Source organism: Quercus suber, unplaced genomic scaffold (assembly GCF_002906115.3).
Source record: "Quercus suber isolate HL8 unplaced genomic scaffold, Cork oak 2.0 scaffold_226, whole genome shotgun sequence".
Taxonomy (NCBI): domain Eukaryota; kingdom Viridiplantae; phylum Streptophyta; class Magnoliopsida; order Fagales; family Fagaceae; genus Quercus; species Quercus suber.
The window spans coordinates 525,117-548,984 of NW_027069684.1; the positions used below are offsets into that span (position 1 = coordinate 525,117).

General features: G+C 35.6%; 1 protein-coding gene and 1 long non-coding RNA gene across 2 annotated transcripts; both read right to left on the bottom strand.

Moving 5' to 3' along the window:
• Positions 1–1,035: 1,035 nt before the first annotated feature.
• On the bottom strand, positions 1,036–1,532 carry LOC136070333 (uncharacterized). Its single transcript, XR_010631608.1, has 2 exons — positions 1,426–1,532; positions 1,036–1,330 (listed from the first exon to the last, which is right to left on the bottom strand). It is a non-coding gene; the product is annotated as an uncharacterized LOC136070333 (long non-coding RNA).
• A 602-nt stretch (positions 1,533–2,134) lies between these two features.
• On the bottom strand, positions 2,135–23,272 carry LOC111983086 (chaperone protein dnaJ 13). Its single transcript, XM_065780143.1, has 13 exons — positions 22,882–23,272; positions 19,629–19,915; positions 19,024–19,221; positions 18,824–18,938; positions 18,384–18,470; positions 15,707–15,795; positions 13,151–13,235; positions 11,314–11,367; positions 11,090–11,170; positions 9,117–9,194; positions 3,235–3,474; positions 2,525–2,632; positions 2,135–2,429 (listed from the first exon to the last, which is right to left on the bottom strand). Exons 1-13 carry the CDS (start codon positions 23,023–23,025, stop codon positions 2,373–2,375), a joined length of 1,623 nt encoding a protein of 540 aa, XP_065636215.1. The 5' UTR covers positions 23,026–23,272; the 3' UTR covers positions 2,135–2,372.
• Between the last annotated feature and the right edge of the window lie 596 nt (positions 23,273–23,868).

Consider the following 23,868-nt stretch of genomic DNA (forward strand, 5'->3'; position numbering starts at 1 on the left):
TTGAGGCCCTAGTCAACAAGTGTCAATGCAAGTAGGAGCCTATTTGCATGAGTAAATTGCCTTAGATATACTTCTAACAAAGACATAGATATTGGATTGTTGAGAATAAAGAGTTACGTCTAAAGACGTTTCTAGGACCCTTAAGATATCTAATCACATCCATCTCTTCCTTGGAACCATTCTTCATCAACATCATCATCCAGATCATGGTTATGATAGTGAGAGTCATCATATCCCATAAGAGGATTAGGCATTTCCCAATGATCTTCATGTGGCTATTGTTATCTACAAACCTCTGGATCAGTTGATATTATTTCAAAGAAGATTCCTTTATTAAAAGATTCTACCATTGTAAGAGCATGAAAACAAGATACCCAATGAACATTTTAAAGAGATCCTAGCAGTTAAACATGAGATCCTAGTAGCAAAGGGCTTGCAAGCTTGGGTAAGGAACACTTTATACACGTTCCATAGCAGCAGCGGAAGCTCCTACAGTCTGGTGGGCCGTGGCGATCATAGTTGCAAGGAACGCAGCCAATTTATTATTGAAGGTGATGGCAAAGACGTGATCAGAAGCATTACAGATAGTTCCAAGCAAGTTAATTGGAAAATTTGGCAGGTGATCGAAGTAATTCGAAGATGTTTCAAGCTTTAGTTTTCTCAATTCCCAATGTAATGCCAAGAGGCTTGTAGCTAGCTCAAAGCATTGACATCCTTCTTTTAGAAGGAGAACTAGGATTAAGATAATCAGATCACCCTCTCACGTGGCAACAACTAATCAAAAAGGGGACCCAAAATGAAAATCCTAATGTAATGTTTGTGTTTAAGTGGGCTAGTATATATAACAACAGAGGAACCCATCTTTTTTGCGAATGGGGCCTAAATGGTAGGCTTGTCTCAGGTTCTCCCTACTAAGATTGTTTAGGCCTTGCCGGTGTATAAGGCCTTTTCTTTTTCTTTTTCTGTTTTTTTCTCTCCAAACAAACATACAAACTTTTAGTGAATAAAATACGAGAGAAATAATAAACAAATAAATAAACAAACAAACAAACTTGATTCAAAATTGTACACATTTAAACTCCAATTCCAATTCTTGCATTGCTTGCTTCAAAAGTGGGAATCACTTCGAAGTTAAATCTCGTGTCCATGAGACGTGCCTAAAGGCAACAAAAACTGCCTTCGACAAAAAATTACAAATAGAAAGAGCCATTGCAAGTATAGACCAATGGTGCTTTTAGTTCACCATGAAAAAGAAAAAAGAAAAAAGAAAAAATTAGATTATATGTGATTCCTGGGGTATTAGCAGCTCTTCATAATCATCAACGCCCACCTGATTCACAAATTTCAAGTTAGTAAATACAAGACCTAACCTTCATCAACACCTTTTTTAGTTGCTTACAACAAAAGAGAAACTGTCATTCATACCTGATATCTCCCGCCTCTGTAGGTGTACTCCACATGCAGCTGCTTAGGTTCTCCAGGACATGGATCACAAAAGCCCATGATGCCTGACTTCTTCACACCCTCATTAAGTTTGATCGTTGTTGTTGATGATTTTTTGTCTTTGGGTTTTGTATTTTTGTGGCTGTGGACTGAGGAATGATGTTAATATTTGTTTGGGAGCTGAGGAATGAAAATTGTTGTTGTTATTGTTGTCGCCGGAATTTGTGTTGTTGTTGCCGGAATTTGCGTTGTTGTTGTTGTTGCCGGATGTTGCCGGATATTGTTGTTGCCGGAATTTACTGTCGGAAAAAATCGTAGGAAAATAGCATTTTCCTAATAGAACCAAACACATAAAAATATTTTGCATAACAATTTTCATAATATAACCAAACACTTGAAAATATTTTCCTTTTCCGGAAAATAGCATTTCCGAAAAATACTTATTTTCCGGAAAATATTTTACGGGAACCAAACGGACCCTACGTGGGCTAGTATATATAACAACAGAGGAACCCATCTTTTTTGCGAATGGGGCCTAAATGGTAGGCTTGTCTCAGGTTCTCCCTACTAAGATTGTTTAGGCCTTGCCGGTGTATAAGGCCTTTTCTTTTTCTTTTTCTGTTTTTTTCTCTCCAAACAAACATACAAACTTTTAGTGAATAAAATACGAGAGAAATAATAAACAAATAAATAAACAAACAAACAAACTTGATTCAAAATTGTACACATTTAAACTCCAATTCCAATTCTTGCATTGCTTGCTTCAAAAGTGGGAATCACTTCGAAGTTAAATCTCGTGTCCATGAGACGTGCCTAAAGGCAACAAAAACTGCCTTCGACAAAAAATTACAAATAGGAAGAGCCATTGCAAGTATAGACCAATGGTGCTTTTAGTTCACCATGAAAAAGAAAAAAGAAAAAAGAAAAAATTAGATTATATGTGATTCCTGGGGTATTAGCAGCTCTTCATAATCATCAACGCCCACCTGATTCACAAATTTCAAGTTAGTAAATACAAGACCTAACCTTCATCAACACCTTTTTTAGTTGCTTACAACAAAAGAGAAACTGTCATTCATACCTGATATCTCCCGCCTCTGTAGGTGTACTCCACATGCAGCTGCTTAGGTTCTCCAGGACATGGATCACAAAAGCCCATGATGCCTGACTTCTTCACACCCTCATGCAGCTGCAATAACAGAAATGGGATATGAAAAATATAAAAACCAAAGGATTTTTGAGTATGAAGTGAAATGCATAGTGGATTAAAATGGACTGGCAGACAGTCATAATTTACTTTAGTCTATGTCTGGCTTTAGGGAACTCCTAAGAAGATATGGTAAAGAAGCTTCTTATAATGTGTTTTAAGAAGCTATCAAAATCATAATTTTTTAGTTACTTTTAATCACTGGATTAAACTTTAGGTTTAAAAATGAGGTCAAGGATTCTCTCTGTTCACTACATAAAGGGACCTACAAGTAGGATGAGATGATAGAGTTAATACCATAGACCAAATGGAAATTATGATTTGGGTAATGAGTTGGAAAGGTTCAGTCTGAAATTATGCAACTTGGATTAAGAACCTTAGAAGAGGATGATCTGGACAGGTTATAACAATATGCCCTTTGGCTTGTTAATAAAGTAGATGCTCAGAAGTTCACTCCTTGATACATGCAACAAAAATATGCTTACTTATCAGAGTATTTCAACTTTTGACATCAGTATATACTAATACAAAATTGGATTCATAACAACTTAGACAAGCAAAAACAGTACTTGGAGGAGAAATACCTTGAGTTGTCCGGACTCACTAACAAGGAAATTTAGAGGAAGTGTAACATCCAAGACTTGTGAAGTCAATTCATGTTGTGTTTCCCTTGATTCATCATTTCTACTCAAAGCAGTACGATTTCCATACAATGCTCTAGTAATAATCAATCCGTTTGTTTCTAATTGCCTATTTCTTTTCCTATTGGCCACATTTTGTAGTAACTTCTGAGCTTTCTCCGCTGCTGCTCTTGCCTCTTGAACCTACGCATAACAAGGGCTAAAATAAGTATAATCATTCAACATTTTAGAACACAGCTAAAGAAAAGAATAAGTGAAACTCACCTTGTGCGACCAAAATCAGAAAACACACACACACTCAAACCCAAAGAATCACAATATAAACTTAAAAGTCTTAACATTTGCAAATATTGAGAACCTAATTAGTAAACACAAAGACTTCTTCCATTTGAAACTCCTACCTGACATACTTTGAGTTTGAGCTATCCAGAACTATTTGCTATTAGTTGAAATATCAAATATGGAGGCCTATGTGGCTGATGTAATGAAGTTCTCAAATGGTGTTCTTTTCTGGGATTTAATTTTTGTAAGAGCCACTCAAGATTGGGAATTGGAATCCTTCTACAATTTCATGGATAGAATCTATGCGTTGTCTTTGAGAGGTGTTGGGGACGATAAGATTTGTTGGAAACCTGCTATGGGAAGAGGTTTTGCAGTTTGTTTCTACCATCAGGTTTTGACAAAGAGTATTGATCAGTCCGTCCCTTGGAAGACTGTTGGAAGCCAAAGGTCACTTCTAGAGTTGCTTTTTTGGTTTGGACTGCAACTTTGGGGAATATTTTGACTATTGATAATCTTCGGAAATGGGTGATTTTGATTTTGAATTGGTGTTGCGTGTGTAAAAGGAATGGGGAATTAGTAGACCACCTCCTTATCCATTGCTCTTTTGCTTCTGATTTGTGGTCTAGTGTTTACCTTGTTTGGCAATCACTGTGTTAGGCCGAAGACAGTGGAGGAGCTATTGGCTTGTTGGCAAGGAAAGTTTGGGCGACATTAGAATAGTACTATTTGGATGGTTGTCTCTCATTGTTTGATGTGGTGCATTAAGTGGAACAGGAATAACTGGCATTTTGAAGACTTGGAGAAAAAAGTTTCAGATCTCAAACTTTTCTTTTTCAAGACTCTTTTGGACTAGGTTGCAGTGTTAGGCTGTCATTCTTTCTCTTCAATTCACGATTTATTTTCAGTTCATGGGTTTATGGACTTTTGTACTTTACGCTCTCAATTTGTACTTTGTTCCTAATGTATACTCCCTGTATACTCAAGTGATACCTTTCTTCTTTTTATAATATATTTTTATTACTTATTAAAAAAAAGTACTGAAAATTCCTCGTGTATTGGAAATTTTCATGGTTAGATAACAGAATTGTTCTTCCCCACATATCCATAATACTATATTGCTGGTCTCTTAAACTTTAAAAGGGAATCAGTTTTCCTTGTCTATATAACTTTTGTTCTTCCCCACATATCCATAATACTATATCACTCGCATCTTTTGTTTGCAGATGATACTATTCTGTTTTGCGATGCAGATGAGGAGCAAATTCTACATGTTCAGATGCTTCTTCTTTGTTTCCAGGCAGTGACAGGTTTAAAGGTTAATGCGTTGAAGAGTAAGATGGTTCCCATTGGAGAGGTCCCTAATGTCTTTGTCTTGGCAGAGATTTTGGGATGCTGGATTGGGTCTTTGCCTATGACCTATCTTGGTATGCCATTAGGAGCGTCCCATAAGTCTCCCACTATTTGGAATCCTATCTTGGAGAAATTTGAGCGTAAAATGGCCGGTTGGAAGAAGATGTATTTGTCTAAAGGCGGAAAACTAACGTTGCTTAAAAGCACATTATCTAGTCTTCCCACTTATTATTTATCTCTTTTTACCATCCCTATGCATATGGCCAATAAAATTGAGAGGTTGCAAAGGGATTTTTTGTGGGGCTCTCTCCTATGTCATTAGTATCTTTTCTTTTCTTTCTTCTTTCTTCTCTTTCCTTTCCCTTTGTATTTTTCTCTCTGCCTTATGTTTTTTTGCATAAGGCAATGTTCTTGAATATATATCATTATTACTTATCAAAAAAAAACTTTCTTTAAATAGGGAATGAATATTGATTTTCCCCTTTGTTTCTAAGATCACAAGAATAATATATTAAATATTGATCACTTTTTTTTTTTGCTGAAGCTAAATATCGATCACTTGCTGAGTAGATGAATCAGGTTTCTAAATACATGTAGAATGGTATGAGGGCGAAGGTAATGCAGCTACCAATTCCTTGTGGAGTCCTGTGCTCTCTTTTTGGGCACTCCAATGTGTATGGTTAAAAAGCTGTTCTAAATAGGATTGAGGAGATGCTTGGAAGTCAACTTCCTAAAATCGTGCCATACAGTACGTGATATAGAAACCTGCATCATCTACTCACCAAGATATCACTGTTTAATATATATATATATATATAGAGTTAGTAACAGCCAGATTGGGATATATACGACAAGCGCACATATGGGTTTAATTCAGTTCAAAGTTTTAAAAACGTTTTGAAATACGTTTTGAAATTTTAACGTAAAAAAGAAAAAAAAAAATCATTTATATATTACGATTAAAATGAAAAAGTCAAGACCTAAGTATAATTTCATAAGATATTATTAAAAACCAACTCATTAGGTATATCATATATTTAATATATTTTTTCCCAAAATTTTGGCTATGTTTTCTATCAAAATAACAAAAAGTAAATGAAGGAAAAGAAATAACTCTGATGAGAAGAAAAAATAGGTGTTAAAAGGACTACTGGCTCAACCCTACACACTCGAGTATCCTTGTGCTTATGCCCAACCATTTGAGATGTTTATTATATTCCTTCATTCACTTACTTAGCTAAAATGAAAAAAGAAGAGAAAAATAACAAATAAATTTGTTTTTGATAGGTAGATAGTGGAGGGAGGTGAGGTTCAAACCACAAACATGTGACACTACAAAGAATACCATTACCAGTGGTTATCATTTGAACCCCAATAACAAGTAAATTATCTATTGTTTCATATAATTTAAATAACTAAAATGATTTAATTTTTTTTCTAAGTTAAAAGAATCATGAAAGAGGGAAGGACTGCTCGGATTAAGTCATACCATTAAATTAAAATTTTCAATATATATTTACTCAACTACTTATATATTACATGACATTAAGCTCTAATCATCCAAATTATAGGAAAAGCTTAGTAGATCAAAGAAAAAAATACAGAATTACAATAAAAAGATGAAAATATTGATGTTTAATGATAAATAATAAAACATGGAACTAATTGGCACAATAAACAATTATATTACCCATTAAATTATTAAAGCATTTTTAGTATGGTCAAATTGAAGTATAAATTGTATACTATGGAAAACGTTTAATACATGTTCTATACTTTTAAATATAGAAAATAAACATTTTTCAGAGCATTTTTGTTTCACACACACACACACATAAATACATATACTTTCTATGTTCATGTGGACCTTCAGAAGGAAACAATAGAGAAAGGTCAAAAACGTGGGAGAAGATATTGAAATAGGAATCTAAGCACATACTTGTAATATCCACATAACCTCCTTGGTTAATTATATGGAGTAGGCTATCAAACAAGCTGAGCTTAAAAAAAAAATCAATAACAAAATACAAAAGAGGGACATAGCTCATTGGGCTCACTTGTTTACTAAATGAGCTGAATTACATTTGCTAGGAGATCCTGTGAGGGTGAGCTAACCCCAAAAAACCTATTCTCAATTCGGATTGTAGGCTACAACTCGCCTACATGAAGCCGGAATCGCTAGTAGCATACAGCGGTATATTTGTTCCCAGGCCTTGTACACACCTTTGGTCATTCTATGGGAAATGGCCACGCCTGAAGTTGTTACCCTAAGTCTTTAACCTTAAGGAGGGGGATGTTGAAGGCAGGTATAGTGACTGGAGTGAAGTCATAATAAGGTAGGCATATGGAAGGTGCGACTGGATCACATCTTTTTCAGGAAGAGCTAACGCTTNAGGTTGCAAAGGGATTTTTTGTGGGGCGACTCTAAGACTCATTTGGTGGGTTGGGACAAGGTGTGTGCACCTTTGAAAAATGATGGGTTAGGAGTAAAGAAATTAACTACTTTTAATAAAGCCTTACTAGGGAAGTGGCTATGGCAGTTTGGGATTGAGGAGACAAAGTTTTGGAGAAGGGTTGTAGCTCTAAAGTTTGGGGAAGAACGGCGGGGGGGTGGGGTGGGGATGGTCATCCAAGCTAGGTAGAGTGGTACATGGGTGTGGCTTGTGGAGAAGTATCTACATGGGTTGGGACTTTAGCAGAAAATATTTGCTTTGAGGTGGGGGTGGGAGATAGAGTTAAGCTTTGGACAGATCATTGGTGTGGGGATTCTTCACTTCAATTGACTTTTCCGAGTGTGTATGGGATTGCATCCAATAAAGAGGCATCGGTGGCCTTTTCCCTTGAACGGTTGGGGATAGAGGATCGGAGAAGCTGGAATGTTCATTTTATTCGAAGACCTAATGATTGGGAAATGGGTGGGGTGGATGAATTTCTGCATACCTTGGACTCAAATCTACCTCCCTCTGAGAATAGAGATCGTATGCAATTGAAGTTGACAAAGAATGGGGATTTTGATATCCGTTCATTTTACAATAAGTTGAGAAGATTTTGATATCCGTTCATTTTACAATAAGTTGAGAAGCCCATTGCCCATTATTTTTCCTTGGAAAGGCGTTTGGAAAGTTAAAGTCCTCAACGTGTTTCCTTCTTTGTGTGGACTGCTTGTATGGAATAAGATTCTTATAGGTGACAATTTGAGGGGTAGAAGGATGGATTTTGTTGACTAGTGCATCATGTGCCGATTTAATGGGGAGACAGTGGATCATTTGTTACTTCACTGTGGTAAGGCTAATCGGTTGTGGAGTTTGGTGTTTAGATCTTTTGGGATCTCTTGGGTCTTGCCAAAATCAGTTGCGGGTACTCTTTTTGGTTGGTGGAATTGGCATGGAAAGCATTCGCTAGCATTTGAATTTAGCTCCTTTATTGTTAGGTATTTTGGTTTGACACTACTTCACAGCCAAAGAGCTAACACATATATTTTATGACTTCTCAAGCTTATTTTTATATCTATTTCAATTTTTTTATATAAAATATTTTTTATTTGTAATTAACCTTGCGATTCGACCAATAAGTCAATAACCCACTGGTTGAACACAATGACCCGGCTCCTAGTACAGAATAACTTCAGATCCAGGTTTACTAAGTTTGTGGCACCAAATCTGAATGGCTTATATGCCTACCTAACTGCTTAGTAAATGTGCCCAAACTAAAAAAATTTAGGGTCAATTTGAAATCAAGCTAAGGTGAAGGTTTCGAAGGCTTCGATCTACTAGTTTGCAATGGGTCAAGAAGTTTGTCTTTGTTTAAGGCTGGAAATGAGCTATACTCCCAGCAAGTTACTTGGGTTCTGTTCAGGTAGTGATTCAGCTTGACTTGAATTATGAAAGTTTGCAACTGCAAGCATGTCTCATCCGCACATTTTGCTATCTATAAAATACCATGACCATTTTTCATTGTTCTATTTACATGCTATGCAGAGAGAGATCTATATACTCCTACAAACATGCAAGATGGCAGACCATGCATTATAAAGGTTTGCATCTACATGCATGTCCCATATTGTTTTTTTTTTATAGGTGTCATGCATGTCACATATTGTGAACGTGAATGGATGTAGATATATAGCTTCCATACAAGAAAAACTGATCAATCAGAAGTTGTATCTAGACAAACAATAGTAAAGTAACTCATACCTTGGCAGAAGTTTTTTCCACATTCTCTAAAGCCTTCTGTTTTTCCCTTTTAAGGTAATAAGGTTTAAAAACAAATTTCTGCATGCAAGCAAAGGACACAAAATAAGCAAAAATATGCAGATAAATAATTAATACAAAACTTCCATCTCTCCACACATTTACATATCCCACTTATGAATTGTGACACCATATAATACAATTAATGGTGAATATGGAACTCTGGATAGAATTTAGAATAAGGAGCAACTAAAGAACATCACTAGCCATTGGGAAAGCCATGTAAATCACATTAATAGATACCTAAATGCTAGAATTTTTTAATCTGAAAACAGCACTAAAATGGCAGCTAAATAGTGGAGAGTAGCAAGATAAGGCAAAAAATTAGTTCAGCTACATTGAAGTTGTAAGAAAAATGTCATTTTTTTGAAAAACAAAGCAACCTGTAGCCTACCTGCCTTGGGACTAGAAGCTATATTATTAGGACAAATAACATTGAGTTTTTGGTCAGTTGAACATTCATGATTCCAGCCCATTTACATTTACATCTAATAGTATCCAACTGATAAAACATAACCCAAAGGGTTAGCACAGCTTCCAGAGACCATGCCACATGAATCCAGGCTTTACAAGCCATTATTACTTTGTACAGAGTCAGCTGTTCAACAGTATACCAATGTTGTTCCCCACCCTCCCAAATGAGTCAGAATAAACCAATCCCAAGAGATCCATATGAATACGAAAAAGAGACAGCAGATAGTCACCACAAACAATTCTGCCAGCAGATTTTGTGACATTTTTTTATTTGTAGTTATACACGCACTTAGTGGGTCTTGAGATATGATGAAGAGGATAAGATGTTATTTAAGGAGGATACTTAAATAACAACATTTTTGGAATTTGAGTCACTCTAGCTGTTGTTGGATTTATTTTATTCAATAGCAGTCCGAGATGGTGAAGAGGATAAGATGTGCTAGAGGTCGTCTATTTAGAAGGGTTTTGAGGTTAGATCTTATTGCAGAGCACTTGTTTTTTGGATAAGTAATAAGATTTTTTGATATCAAGAAAGGGATGCCCTAGTACACAAGAAGTGTATAGGGGTCAAACAAATCAAGTACAAAAATTACGTAAATCAAGAAATTCAAGAAAGGAAGAGAATGATTGGTTTCACAAAGCTGACAGCCAATCTATCAAGAAAGAGAATGATTGCAGAGCACCAGTTCCTACAGGAGTGGAGACGTGTCCTTGGAAAACTATTTTGAAGCGTAAAATCCCAACTTCAAATGGCCCTTTTTACTTGGGTTGCTTCTTTGGGGAAAATTCTGACAGTGGATAACTTGAGAAAGCACCATATTATTCTTGTGAGTTAGTGTCATATGTGGAATGGGGCTGGAGAGACTCAGGATAATTTGCTGCTACATTATGCCATTGCCAAGGAATTATGGATATGGTCTTTGCACTTTTTGGGGTTCAGTGGGTGATACCTAGAAGGTTTGTTGATTTTTTAGCTAGTTGGAGAGTTTGTTTTGGGCTTCTCGTTCTTCCAATCTTGGGGCTTTAGCTGAGGGGGCTGAGAGAGGTCTTGGAAGAGAGAGAGGAGTTTCTGTTTATTAAAAAATTATCCTTAAGCACAAACAAAAAGAAAGAAATTTGAGAATTCTTAGTTGACATTCCATGTGACATGGTAATCAATTGCCATATCAGCAATTTAGTCCAAGTTACTTAGCTTGAATTTGGATAGAAGAACGAAATGATGGGCAACATTGTTGCAACTGGAATTATAAGGACCAGATAGAAAAATCAACAAGTTTGGAGGAACAAAAGCATGGTTAATCCAAATATTAATTTCTTACATTTGTTCCGAGGACTGAATTTTATTCAATTTTAACAAGAATAATCAATAAACACATCCTTTCACTTATCCTTTTGGCATGAATAAAAAAGAAAACAGTAAAGGGTTTGCAATATGCAATAACCTTGAGTACAAAGTAAAGTGATGTTGGAAGTATGAATGCTCCAGTTGCAAACACAGGATTCAAATGCCTGGAGAGTAGAATCTGCAAGATGTAGTCCATCAACAACAGATTAGAAAGACATAAGCCAAAAAGGTTCTAATAGCTTTTCACTCTATCCATCCTATTCTTACAGGAATGGAAGAATATGGGTGCATTTTGAAGTGAAAGAGTGAGAATATTCTTACAGGAATAATTAACTTTTGGCCACCACGATGCAATTCAAATTTCCAAAATATACCCTGCAAACATAACAAAAGAGAATAAGATAACACACCTGCTTTACAAAGAAAACATTTGACAGCTGAAACCAAAAACTGAATGAGCGAATAAATGCATGAAATTAAAGGAGTTCTTTTATAAACTCCAAAAAAAAAAAAGGCAATTAAAAGGATATTTCATCTTTGTTAGACTATAGGAAAAACATTAAAGGAATAAAAAATAAAAATAAAAAAGATGCCCTTTGGTCCAAAGACCATTGGCCCAAGCACCAATATTGAAAAACATCCCCAATATTACATAAGATTTTAATAGGTAAATTGCACAATGGACAGATGGGTCACCTTCCAGGATCAAACTCCTTACCCAACCTCAACTGCTCAACAAAGATTATGTAAAAGAACCATACCACAGTGGTCTTTGAAATATCTAGTGAATGGCTTCACCCCACAGGTTCAAACTCCTTACCCAAACTTTTTTTATAGGAATATATATATATATATATGATTATTATTATTATTAACAAAGATACATATGTACAACTACAAATCAAATAAGTATACAGGTTGTGTTCCCTAAAACTCTTCGTAGAATTACATAACCAGAGCTTCAATAAAGTCATAAACTTGGATTCAAAGACATCCAAAAGAATAAGGATCCTATAAAATAATCCCCAGAAAAGACACTTCTTGACCTTCAAAAATTCTCCTATTTCTCTCTCTCCAAATATACCACATTAAACATCCAGGAACCGTATTCCATACTATACTTCTGGAAGAATTTGGCCTTCTTTGCCAACATTGCAACATATGCTTCAGTCTTAGGCACCATCCAATTTAATCCAAAAGCTAGAAATATGAATCCATAATTCCATAGCCACTGGACAATGAAGCAGCAAGTGTTCCATAGTTTTCTTGTTACTTTTTACACAAAACACTCCAATTTTCCAGCATGGACAACACTTATATACAACACCTTAGGTGTTGTTCCTTAGGTTCCCCTTCTAAGATTTTGCCATGTAGCTGCTTAATTAAAAAATACATTGTCATCCCATGAGAAAAAAGTCACATGGCAGAATCTTAAGAGGAGAATCTAAAGAACAGCACTTAAGTACTATATCTAAGTCTTGCTCTTCCAGCATTATACCCCTTTTCATCAAATTTATCTATAGTAAGGACTTTCCACCAAGTCGCAAACCATGAAAAAAATGCCACTTTTAGTTAGAATTTTTACCCATCAAATAACCTGTTGAGGGAAATCCAAGCAACCAAGACTTCTCATCATCTCATAGAAAGAATTAACACTAAAATGGCCATCAGGACCATCTTTGCACATGCTCCAGAGCATCTTGTCCTCATATAATTTTTTTTTAAATTTGATAAGTAATTTTGAATAGGATAGAATGGTGGAGAAGAATACAAGTGAACTTCTTTGATTAGTCTATTCACTATTTATTGCCAACCCCATAGTTTTAAGACAAAGGCTTTCATGTTGTTGTATTCACGTACAAAAGTTTGCCATTAAGTCTCTAGATAAATAGCTAGGTACTTGCAGAAAACCCCTCACCGTTTTCTTTTTCTTCTAGTAAAATCCAAATAAGCATCTAATTGAGAAAATTTATGATGAACTAGCATCAGTTGCATGATATATCTGGAAATTACCCAATACATCCAAGCAACCACATGCATAGTTCATCCTGGCTTCCTGAATAACAGCCATTTCACCAAATAGAAGCAACAGATACAAATGGATAGGCATCAATGGAGAAATGATAAATTCATTTTCTGCCTAGATAGCTGCAATTACCTGAATTCCAATTGAATATAACATGCGGACAGTACTGAAATTAGATATTTTCCTCCCACCACCAACTTCAAGTTCAAGAGTGGTGCTGCAAAAATAATGTATCAAGTCACAAACATATGACATTAAATCCACATGGGACACTATCTAAATTAATAATATACTGTTAGTTTGATGCGGGAGACGCAAGAAAATTATTATTTAGTATTATTTATGTTTGCAAGTCAATTGTATTTTTATGTTTTAGGTCCTAGTAGTTTATTAGGCTATTAGTATTTTAATTTGGAAGGTTATTTTTATAATAAGGCAATTAGGGTTTTCTAGCCAACTAGAACTAGGGTTTAGCAATCCTTTATAAGCAACCTATTGTACTCCTTGAGGAGATAGTTAATATTTTGAGGAGATAGTTGATATTTTGATGAATGAAAAAATTGCCGTTTGGTTTCTTTTGGTCTGGTGCTGACTCCAGGTCCACCCTAGGTGCTGACTCCAGGTCCACCCTAGGTGCTGACTCCAGGTCCACCCTAGGTGCTGACTCCAAGCAAGGCCTAGGTACTGACTCCTAGGTCATAACTCTTTATTTTATTGTTGTTTCAATTTTGTTTTGGTTGTCCTACGTCAATTTTAGTATCAGAGCAAACATCGATCTATCTGAAGCATCCCCGTAGTCAATCCAGAACCAAAAAAAAAAAAAAAAAAAACCATCACTGCCGTGTTTTCCACCACTAGAAAAGTATCTTTGTCATTTTTCTACTTAGCATGATAGGTCATAACTCTTTATTTATTGTTGTTTCAATTTTGTTTTGGTTTGTCCTACGTCAATTTTAGTATCAGAGCAAACATCGATCTATCTGAAGCATCCCGTAGTCAATCCAGAACCAAAAAAAAAAAAAAAAAAAACCATCACTGCCGTGTTTTCCACCACTAGAAAAGTATCTTTGTCATTTTTCTACTTAGCATGATATTTCCCATGTGTTTTGATATAAATACTATTTGATTGAAGTCAATAGCCTTACAATGAAAACGTAATAAATAGCATAATCACAAGGGAAAATTTCTCAGTATTTTATGTAATATGAGAGGAAAGACATGACACTAGTCTTTTTTTTTTCTTTTTTTCTTTTTTGCTAGGTAAATAGTAGGGGAGGGGGTGGTGGGGTTCAAAACTCTAGCACTGGACAACACTTCAGAAAGGAGGCTAACTGTTTATGGCATCAGGTTATAGCATCCAAATACGGAGAGGCTAGAGGGGGCTGGTGTACTAGAGATGTTAGAGGAAATCATGGATGTGAGATGTGGAAGAAAATTAGGGCTGGTGCAGGGGGCTTCTTTGGAAATGTGGTGTATGCGGTGAGAGAGGGCCACCGTATTTGGTTCTGGCATGATCCTTAGTGTGGGCTTATCCCCATAAGGATCTCTATCCAAATCTGTTTGCGTGTTCTGTGTCTAGAGAAGCTTGGATTTCCAATTTGATTTCTTCTGCATCAGAAGAGGGAAATAGGAGTTGGAATATACAATTTTAACAAGCTTTTCATGATTGGGAGTTGGAGGGTGTGTATACTATTTTTGAGCTTCATTATTCCAAGCTGCCTAGGGCTGAGGGTGATGATACCTTGATTAGGCAGTTTGACTCGGACAAGAGTTTTTGAAGTGAGTTCTTATTGAAAAATTTTACTAGAGCCTCCTTCTGTTTCTTTCCCTTAGAAAATCGTCTGCTGTATTAAGGTACCCAAAAGGAAGTCTCTCTTTTTATGGACAGTGGCATGGGGATGGATTCTTTCTATTAATAATCTTGTTAAGAGGGGGCTGCCCCTTGTTAATTGGTGTTGCTTGTATAGATGTGATGGGGAAATTGTGGAAAATCTTTTGCTCCACTGTAAGTTTGCACATGCTTTATGGAGTGAAGTTTTTTTGTTGTTTAGGATTTAGTGGGTGGTGCAAAGACTGTAGCCTCTCTACTCTTTGCTTGGAAGAATTGGTTGGGGAAACAATTTTCAAGCATTTGGATATGGTACTAGAATGTCTTATGTAGTTAATTTGACAGGAACGTAATACAAGTATTTTTGAAGATATTGAGAGACCTTTAGATCTGGTGAAGTCTTTGTTAGTTGGGATCTCGTTTGTTTGGTCTTGTATTTGGGGTTTAACACATTGTATTTCTATTTGTGATTTCCTTCAATCTATTAGCATTTCTTTTTGGTTTGTATGTATTCGTTTCAAGTATGGTGTGTTCATCATCGTGAACACGCTGTTCATCCCCAATGTATCGTACCCAAAGTTTTTCAAAAAAAATGTTGTATCCATATTCCCATATCCGTACCCGGGCATCTTAGTTTCCATCATGATTATACAAGGAAATTTACACAAAGTTAAAAATCCCAAGGTATGCAACCCAAAAAAAAAAGCATCCACATCTATATAATACAGAAATGAATAAACTGTCAAGATATATAAAAGTGGAAGAAATTCAAAAATGAAAAACTAAACATCGACAAGAGATTCTTTTATCAACATTACAGAAAATAATATAGCATAATCTGCGTGATCATAAGCACATACCTTCCAACTTTGCCCACAATACGGCCATGAGATTTTGAGGAAAACCGATGAGTGAAATGAGCTGATGCCCCAAATGAACTTGTGCCAAACTGCATGAATTGATAATGAATAAAGGGAAGGAAGGATAGTAAGCATCTAAATTAATGAAACTCTGCAAAAATTTGTGCAGTTTTGGAAATAAATACTAAACAAAGGTTTGAACAAAAGAGAAGGAAGAAGAGCTTATAAGGGAGGAGAAGCAGGATATTATATTCAGTGTACGGTTACATATCATATTATGTTTGATAGTATGAAATAGATCATTCACTCCCTAGCCTAGCCATGAATGAGGGTCCAGTTGTACCATAGATTTACTAGTCGCAAGTAGATATTTTCTCAAGTCGATTCTTTGGTCCATGTCCATGTAATAAAGATATAAGAAGGATAAAGGATCCCTCCTGATTGAATGACACAGCCATGGAAGATTGATTTGCTATTACTTTGCAAATTTGCCTATGAAGAATTATTTTATGGGGTCCACATGTGAAGCCGAACTGAAGTAAAACCCAGGTGGTTTTAAAGATCAAGTTATGAATCTTTTAGGGTTTAAAAAAAATATTTGGGTTTTTATTTTATTAGTTATGGTCAATTTTGTAGTCAAGGCAAATCTATAATTTTTTCCATTCCTATGAATTAATGGTATTTTGGTACTTTAGCTGAGTCTAGAATTCTAGAAGATACGAATTAGTTTATTTTCTTTGAGTCCAAGTTAGTGTTTTATTAGGTTTTTGGTTTACTAGCCAAACTAGGAAATCTAACGCTACTAGTACAAGAAAGAGTCTCTCTCTCTCTCTCTCTCTTTATATATATATAAATATATATATACACACACACACGCATACACACACATGTATATATATTAGGTAAAATAAAATTCATTAAATAAAAAATGTAATTCCAATACACAGGGTATGTACTGAAATGAAAACGGAAGAGTGCAAAAGAAGAAAATAAAAGAATCAGCTAGAGGCAAGAAAACTAGCTAATGTCCAAAGAATCCATAAAATCTAGCAGTCCTTCATCTGAGAAAGATCCAAGAAGAGAAGTCCACTCGTATAGAGTCTTCAAAAACAAAAACTTCAACTTTGCAAATTTTTGAGTTGATTAATAAAGTTATTTAGCTTTTTGAGCATAGAAGCACATTGGCCTTTTTGAGTTTGTTTCTCTCTCTCATCTTCTTCTTCTTCTACTTCTTCTTCTTCTTCTTGAGGTAATGTTGCACTGTACATACAGCACTTGAACACCATAAAATCCACTATTTTCCTTATTCCTCACAACCCTAAATGAAGCCCTTTCTTTACCTATCAAACCCACATACTTTCTTCTACCAAATAGCCATTAAATACTCATCAAACCACCTTTTAATTCCTAGCAAACCCATAACCTTTTCTGCAACAATTCTAAAGCCTAGTTCCACAATTCTTCCTAATGCTTTTTTTTTTTTTTTTTTTTTTCCTACGTTATTGTACTCGAAAGGAAAAATAATTAAGCCTCTTTTTTACATTAATTGGCTAAAAATTGCTAAAAATCCATATGTTTTATGATAAGTGTAAATAAAGTCATATATTGAACATAAGATTTTTTTATATATAAGTGTGTGTGTGTGTGTGTGTGTGTGTGTGTATTAAGTTTTATATAAGTAAATATTGAAAAAAAGATAATAGGCCACAATTCCTTCAAGGGGCATTCAACAAAAGCTACTATTGTCATCACCCTCATCTCTACCTGCTATCATTTTCTTGTAATTCTGATCACATTTTTTATTAAATTCAGTCACAAATCTGCTGTGATCCTTCAGTCACATGCATGGCCATTATAGCTTGTCACAAACCTATGACTATCTATATCTTCTATCAGAAATTCTCTTGTTATTGTTGCATCGCATTTTATATCCATATGCGTCTCACCCTCTCCCCCACTGCACATGGAAGAAGAAAAACAATTATCACTGTCACCTAAACCAAGAAACAGTCCTTATCTTCAAGAACAGATCAGATAGCGGACTTTCACATAAATTCCAAGGCCTTTAGAGTTCTTTATCAGCACTCTATGTAGTTGTCTTATCTTCTAAATTTAGAACATGAAAAATTCTTGGTTTTCAAGAACCCACAAGTACTCTAGGGAGAACCAGTTAGAGCCCAGCTGAATAGTTTTGGATTGGGCTTACAGATTGTAATTAATCTTCTGAATTGGGAACTCACTAGAGAAATGCAATTGAACTTCAGTGCTAGAATCCATCATTGATAAATAAATAACAAATAGCATGTTTTCACATGGCTCCTTTTACAACCAAATAGAAGGTTGAGCCTTTGCAATTGAACAAAATGGAGACGAGTCTAACTACCAGAGCAGGTATTATGTTACAAGGTTTGCATGCTTGACACCCAACTATACATAATTAAATGACAGTTAAATGGGTTATGACGGACTCAGCTTAACAATGAATCATAAAATGTCAATGGAAGATAAGAATGATGAAGGTATACATCACCTCTAAACTGGTGTGAAGAACTTCTACATTTACAGGTGTGTTATAATATTTTTTGTGTCTCCATGGTATGGCCCTTTTTTAAAAGTATAATAAGCTTTCTGGGAAGAAAATTTTAACATGCTCAAACAACAACAAACATAGATGCACCTTCACTTCTCCAGCTGCAGACATTTTATCTTCTTTCTTTTGCCATCCAACTGCAATAGATGATTCTGGACCTACTGAAAGCTGTATCTGTAAAAGAGAAAGTGACACGAAAAAAAATAAAAAAAATTTCAAAAGATAATAACAACCACAATCAAGACAATATAAATGTAAAACACAAACATCTATTTTTTCCAGCCTCTAAAGATGGCCTCTGTGTTAATTACATAGTAAAAATTGTCAAGCTTTTGCAGGATCATTTACTTTTCCTTTGTACCATTTCCTCCGTAAAAGTATGCCATATGATACAAGAAAATCAGTAAATTCCCACGTAATTCATAAATAAATTGTATACAGATGTAAAGACCCTAATGAACATGATATCATGGCGAATGAAGTGAAAAAGGGAAAAATGAGCAAAGTTGAAACAAAAGGAAGCATACATTTCCATTTGCTGTTTCTGTAAGTTGGCGGGTCCAGGAATTGGAAAGATTCAAGGAACCATCTCTCAAAGAAATAGCAAGGGCCATTGTTGCAGTTGAGTGTGACGACAGCTGACTGAACAAAGAAACAATATAAAGGTGGAGTGAAACGAGAAAACCAGTAGAAAAGGTCAAATGACATGCATAAGTACATGCCCTACCGAGATGTTTGCACCCCAACTAGTGCCCGTAAACCAGCTGCAGCCATAAATTCTACAGAAGCAGCGGGAGATATTTGATGCCTGAACACCGCACTAGCAGCTCCACCCCCAGAATTCCCATTTACTGCCAAATTTCCACCAATTGCAATTGCATTGTTTTTTGATATTTGAGACTGAACTTCACTTGTCATAGCCATTCTGACATTTAGGTGCGTAAGGACATGAGTGTACAATTGAAACAGTAAGGTAAGCACTAAAATAAGCAAACTTTATGAAAATCTTAAAATGCCTGAAATTAAAAGCCTATGAGCAGGATATCGAGAACCAATGGTTTAAAATTAGAATGAGATCAAAAGCTTCTCAGGCAACCGCCAAGAAATATAAATAACAAGATGTATCAAGATTCACAAATATACAGATAACTAGTGAGCGAGAAAATAATTTCTAATAGAAGAAGACAAAACCAGTTTGTGTGTTTGTGTGTGTGTGTGTGTGTGTGAGAGAGAGAGAGAGAGAGAGAGAGAGAGAGAGATGGCCTGTGTGGGCGTAAGTTTAATACTAGCAAAAAATCTAAGGGCCATAAAACTTCTCAGATCGAACTGTACCCTCGCATGATGCCATCACCTTTTAGAAGGTGTGGCAAAGACATATTTGCCAGTATTGTACCAGAAGGTCGGAAATGTGCTGAGATCTTTTCTTGTTCCTTCTTTTTCCGTAACCTTTCAAGTTCTTCCTTTAGCTCTTCTACTTTATTCAGCTTTGGACCAAGCTCCAAACCAGAAGTCAACCCTTCCATGCCATAAATGTCATATATTTGCCTTTTATTTACATCTGATAAAATTTCATAAGCTTCACATATACGTTGAAAGTTCTCTGTAGCGATGTCTTTCATCTGAAATGAAAATTTTGTCAATAAATCTTTAATGAAAATAAAAAGGGGAAAATCCCGCAAAACAAGAATCAAACATGACCACAAATTCAAGCGATCGTAATAGATGAGGTAAAGATTATTGTATTGAACACATGCAAAAACTCACACTTCATTGCAATGCCAAAGCCACAGGTATGAAGCTGGATATTAAGAAATGAATTATGAGATTATTTTTTGAATATTGCACTTTGATTGGGGGAGTGTCATGTAACTCTATAGTTGATTTTTTGGACCATATAAATGTCCATTTGTTATTCGTTAAGAAATTAGAAATGTCAAGCTAATATACAGAAAAGACCATGAAAAGGGGGATTGACCACACATATTCAAAACTGTCTATGGTAGGTAGAGGGGGGTAAGACATGAAATTATAAGTGATGGGCAAACAAAAGATCCTCCCTCCATCCTATAACGAATTTCTATCCTAAATATGTGAATTTTAGGGGGAGCATGTAGCCATGTACTGCCTTGCAAACTCAAGCTTTTGTATGTATTTCAATTCACCCTTATGTTATTGGTGCTTTAAACATTTCATAAAGAACGCAATTCTCAGGATAAGGATTATAAAAAAAAATTGATAGGTAATAATACTTTTATTGAAAAAACTGAACATCATGTTCATGATGGTGAACACTCTGAACAAGAAACAAATACAATATAATCAAGAACTAAAGGAAATAGAGACTAAGAAGTCAAATAAAGAAGTACAGTTCGTACACCCCCACACACGAGCCCAAAGAAACAGAGTACCAAAGAGGAGAGATTTTAGATGATCTAATGTTCTCTCCTTGTCTTCAAAAATACGGGCATTACGTTCCTGCTAAACTAACCACATTAAACATGCCGGGACCATATTCCAAGTATAAAATTTTTATACTCGGGTGACTTATATATATATATATATATTCCTTGTCTTCAAAAATACGGGCATTACGTTCCTGCTAGACTAACCACATTAAACATGCCGGGACCATATTCCAAGTATAAAATCTTTATACTCGGGTGACTTATATATATATATATATATATTTATTTATTATTATTTATTTTAAAAAATAATAAAAAAATAAAAACAAAAACAAAAAAGAGGATAAAACAGAAAGTAGAAATTCAAAAATGTTAAATTTTTTTTTTTTAACAAAATAAACTTTAAACTTTTAGATATTATATATATTTGCATACAGGATGTAACCCCTATGCCACATAATGGCTGTAGACCCCCTAAGAAAAGGTGTGTAAAAGTAAACAAAACATTGAAGCAATTTCAAGAGAAATAAGATTGATCAAATAAATTTTTTTTTTTTTAAATGATAATTCAATAATTACAACAATAAGGGAAGAGGGATTTGAACCTTGGATGTTTCCACTAGAAACATCAGGATGTGCCAATTGAGTTACAAGACTCTTTACTAGATATAGGACAAACAACATTAAAAAAAACACTCATTGTTGGATGAAGGGAATAGGATTTAACATAATTACCAATAGGCTAAAACTGATCCATTATTGTTTTAGCCTTTTAGGCATCAATTGCTACTAAGAGGGAGTAGTATTAAAGATACCAATGTTTTTTCTTTTGCAATGAGCGAGACCAAAGGTGGCCTATTAATCAAAGCAGCCTTCCAATAGGATGTAATGCAATAGAAAGTAGTAACAGCAATGGCTATGGCGATAATATGAACTTCTCTAGTTCTCAGCAAAGAAATAACTGGTGGAAACTATCATACACCTTATATTCTAAAAACAGGGTCCTCCTAAATTGATCTTGAACATGATGCAATTTTTTTTTTTGGGCTAAGTGTAACTAAGGGGATCCAACCCCCCCCACCCCCCCCCCCCATCTAAATCCCATGGTAGGGAGCAGATGCCACAAGGCCATTTGGCCATTAGATAACATGATGTAAGTTGATAATTAGTTCATACAAAAAATATTACAGCTGCCATCAGCTTACTAGTTGAGAGAACTCAAGTATCAGTGTTCACTCTTAATATGAAACGTTAAGAGGAATGACTGTGTCAAAATTCCTGTGGAAAGCAAATTGGAGAGTGAAGGACCCCTGAAACGTGGGTGTCTTTGTATTGACTGCAACTTGGGTGAAAATCCTTAAGATAGAAAATCTCATAAGATGGGGGTATGACTATGTTGAATTGTTGTCATACGTGCAACAGAAGAAGAGAGAAAGTAGATCATTTACTATTGCATTTTCCAATAGCCATTGAGCTATGGGATTTTGCATGTGTGGTATTTGGAGCAAAATGGGTGATGCCTAAAATTGAGTGGGTTGCTTCAATGTTGGCATCAAAGATCTAACACTTTTCTAAATAGATCATAGAATATAGTTCCATATTTGATGTGGCAACTATGGAGAGAGAGAAATTGGAGGACCTTTGAGGAGCAGATGCTATCTATGGAGAGACTGAAATCCCAATTTGTTGGGTCCCTATTCTTTTGGATGTCTTTGGATGATAGTGGACAATCCAATATGCATGATTTCAAAGATGCACTATAATTTTGATCATCTCAAGGACATCTTTTATAAAACCAATATACTTTTTTATAAGTAATAATTTCATTGAAAACGCATAACATGGGAGGTATGCTAAAACCAATATTTCTTCCATACAATAAAATAAGGACCTGGGGTATCTATTTTTTGTCATATGAGCTTCATGTTTCAATGAAGTATACTGTATACTCTCCGTCTATAGTTCTTACATTTGATTGGCCAAATGGAATTTGTTTCAGATTTCTACCTCTCTTTTTCCTTTTTCCAAATAAGCTATTAAGGTTATGATCAACGTAACATACCAAAAACACATCAGTTGGTTTCTTCCACCTATGTACCATGTTTCAATCACTAATATCACTCCAAATTAGTTCAGCACAACTCAGTTAAAAGAAACCAAAACTGAAGTTTGTAACATACATGGAGTTCTTGGTATTTGTCGGGGTGATATATTTGGGCCCATTGGCGATAGGCTTTCCGGATTTCTTCGTCGGAGGCCTCCGGTGATATGTTGAGCAGTGCGTACAGTTCTCTATTGGGTGGGCCCGCGTCTTCTTCCTTCATCTTGTCTCTGTGGTCCCAAAAATCGAGTACGAATTGCCGGTGGATGCCAAGCTGGATTACTTTGCCTTGGTTTCACTTCGCGGTACCTGGATTCGAGGGCAGAGAGTGTTCTCTAAAAGAGATTGAGAGAGCGAGAGTTTTAAGGTTTTAGGGGTTTGGGGTTTGAGGTTTTGGCCGAGCGTGCGGGCATTGACTGTCGCATTGTTGCGTGCGGCACAGGTTGCCCTTAGTACGTTGCGCTCAGCACTCATCTATTAATGCAGTTAAAATAAAAATAAAAATAAAAATAAAAAAAAACCTTATATGAAGTTTTGGTCCTGCATTTTCACCGTATTTTCATTTTAGGGTCCGTTTGGTTTTCGTAAAATATTTTTCAAAAAATACTTATTTTTTGAAAATGTTATTTTCTGAAAAATGAAAATATTTTCAAGTGTTTGGTTGTATTATGAAAATTATTGTGGAAAATATTTTCATGTATTTAGTTCTATTAGGAAAATGCTATTTTCCGGCAACAACAACACAACAACAACAACAACCACAAATTGATTCCGGCGACAACAACAACACAACAACAACAATAACAACAATAAATTGATTCCGGCAACAACAACAACAACAAATTGATTCCGGCAACAACAACAACAACAACAACAATCAAACTTTAAAAAACAAAACTGAGATGGGTCTGGGTCTGGGTCTCGGCGATGGGTCAACGACGACATCTGGGTCAAAGGTCTGGGTCGTCGAAGGTCTGGGTCGAAGGTCTAGGTCGTCGGTCGAAGGTCGAAGGCGATGGATCGAACGTCTGGGTCAAACGCCTGGGTCTGGGTCGAACGGTTTGGG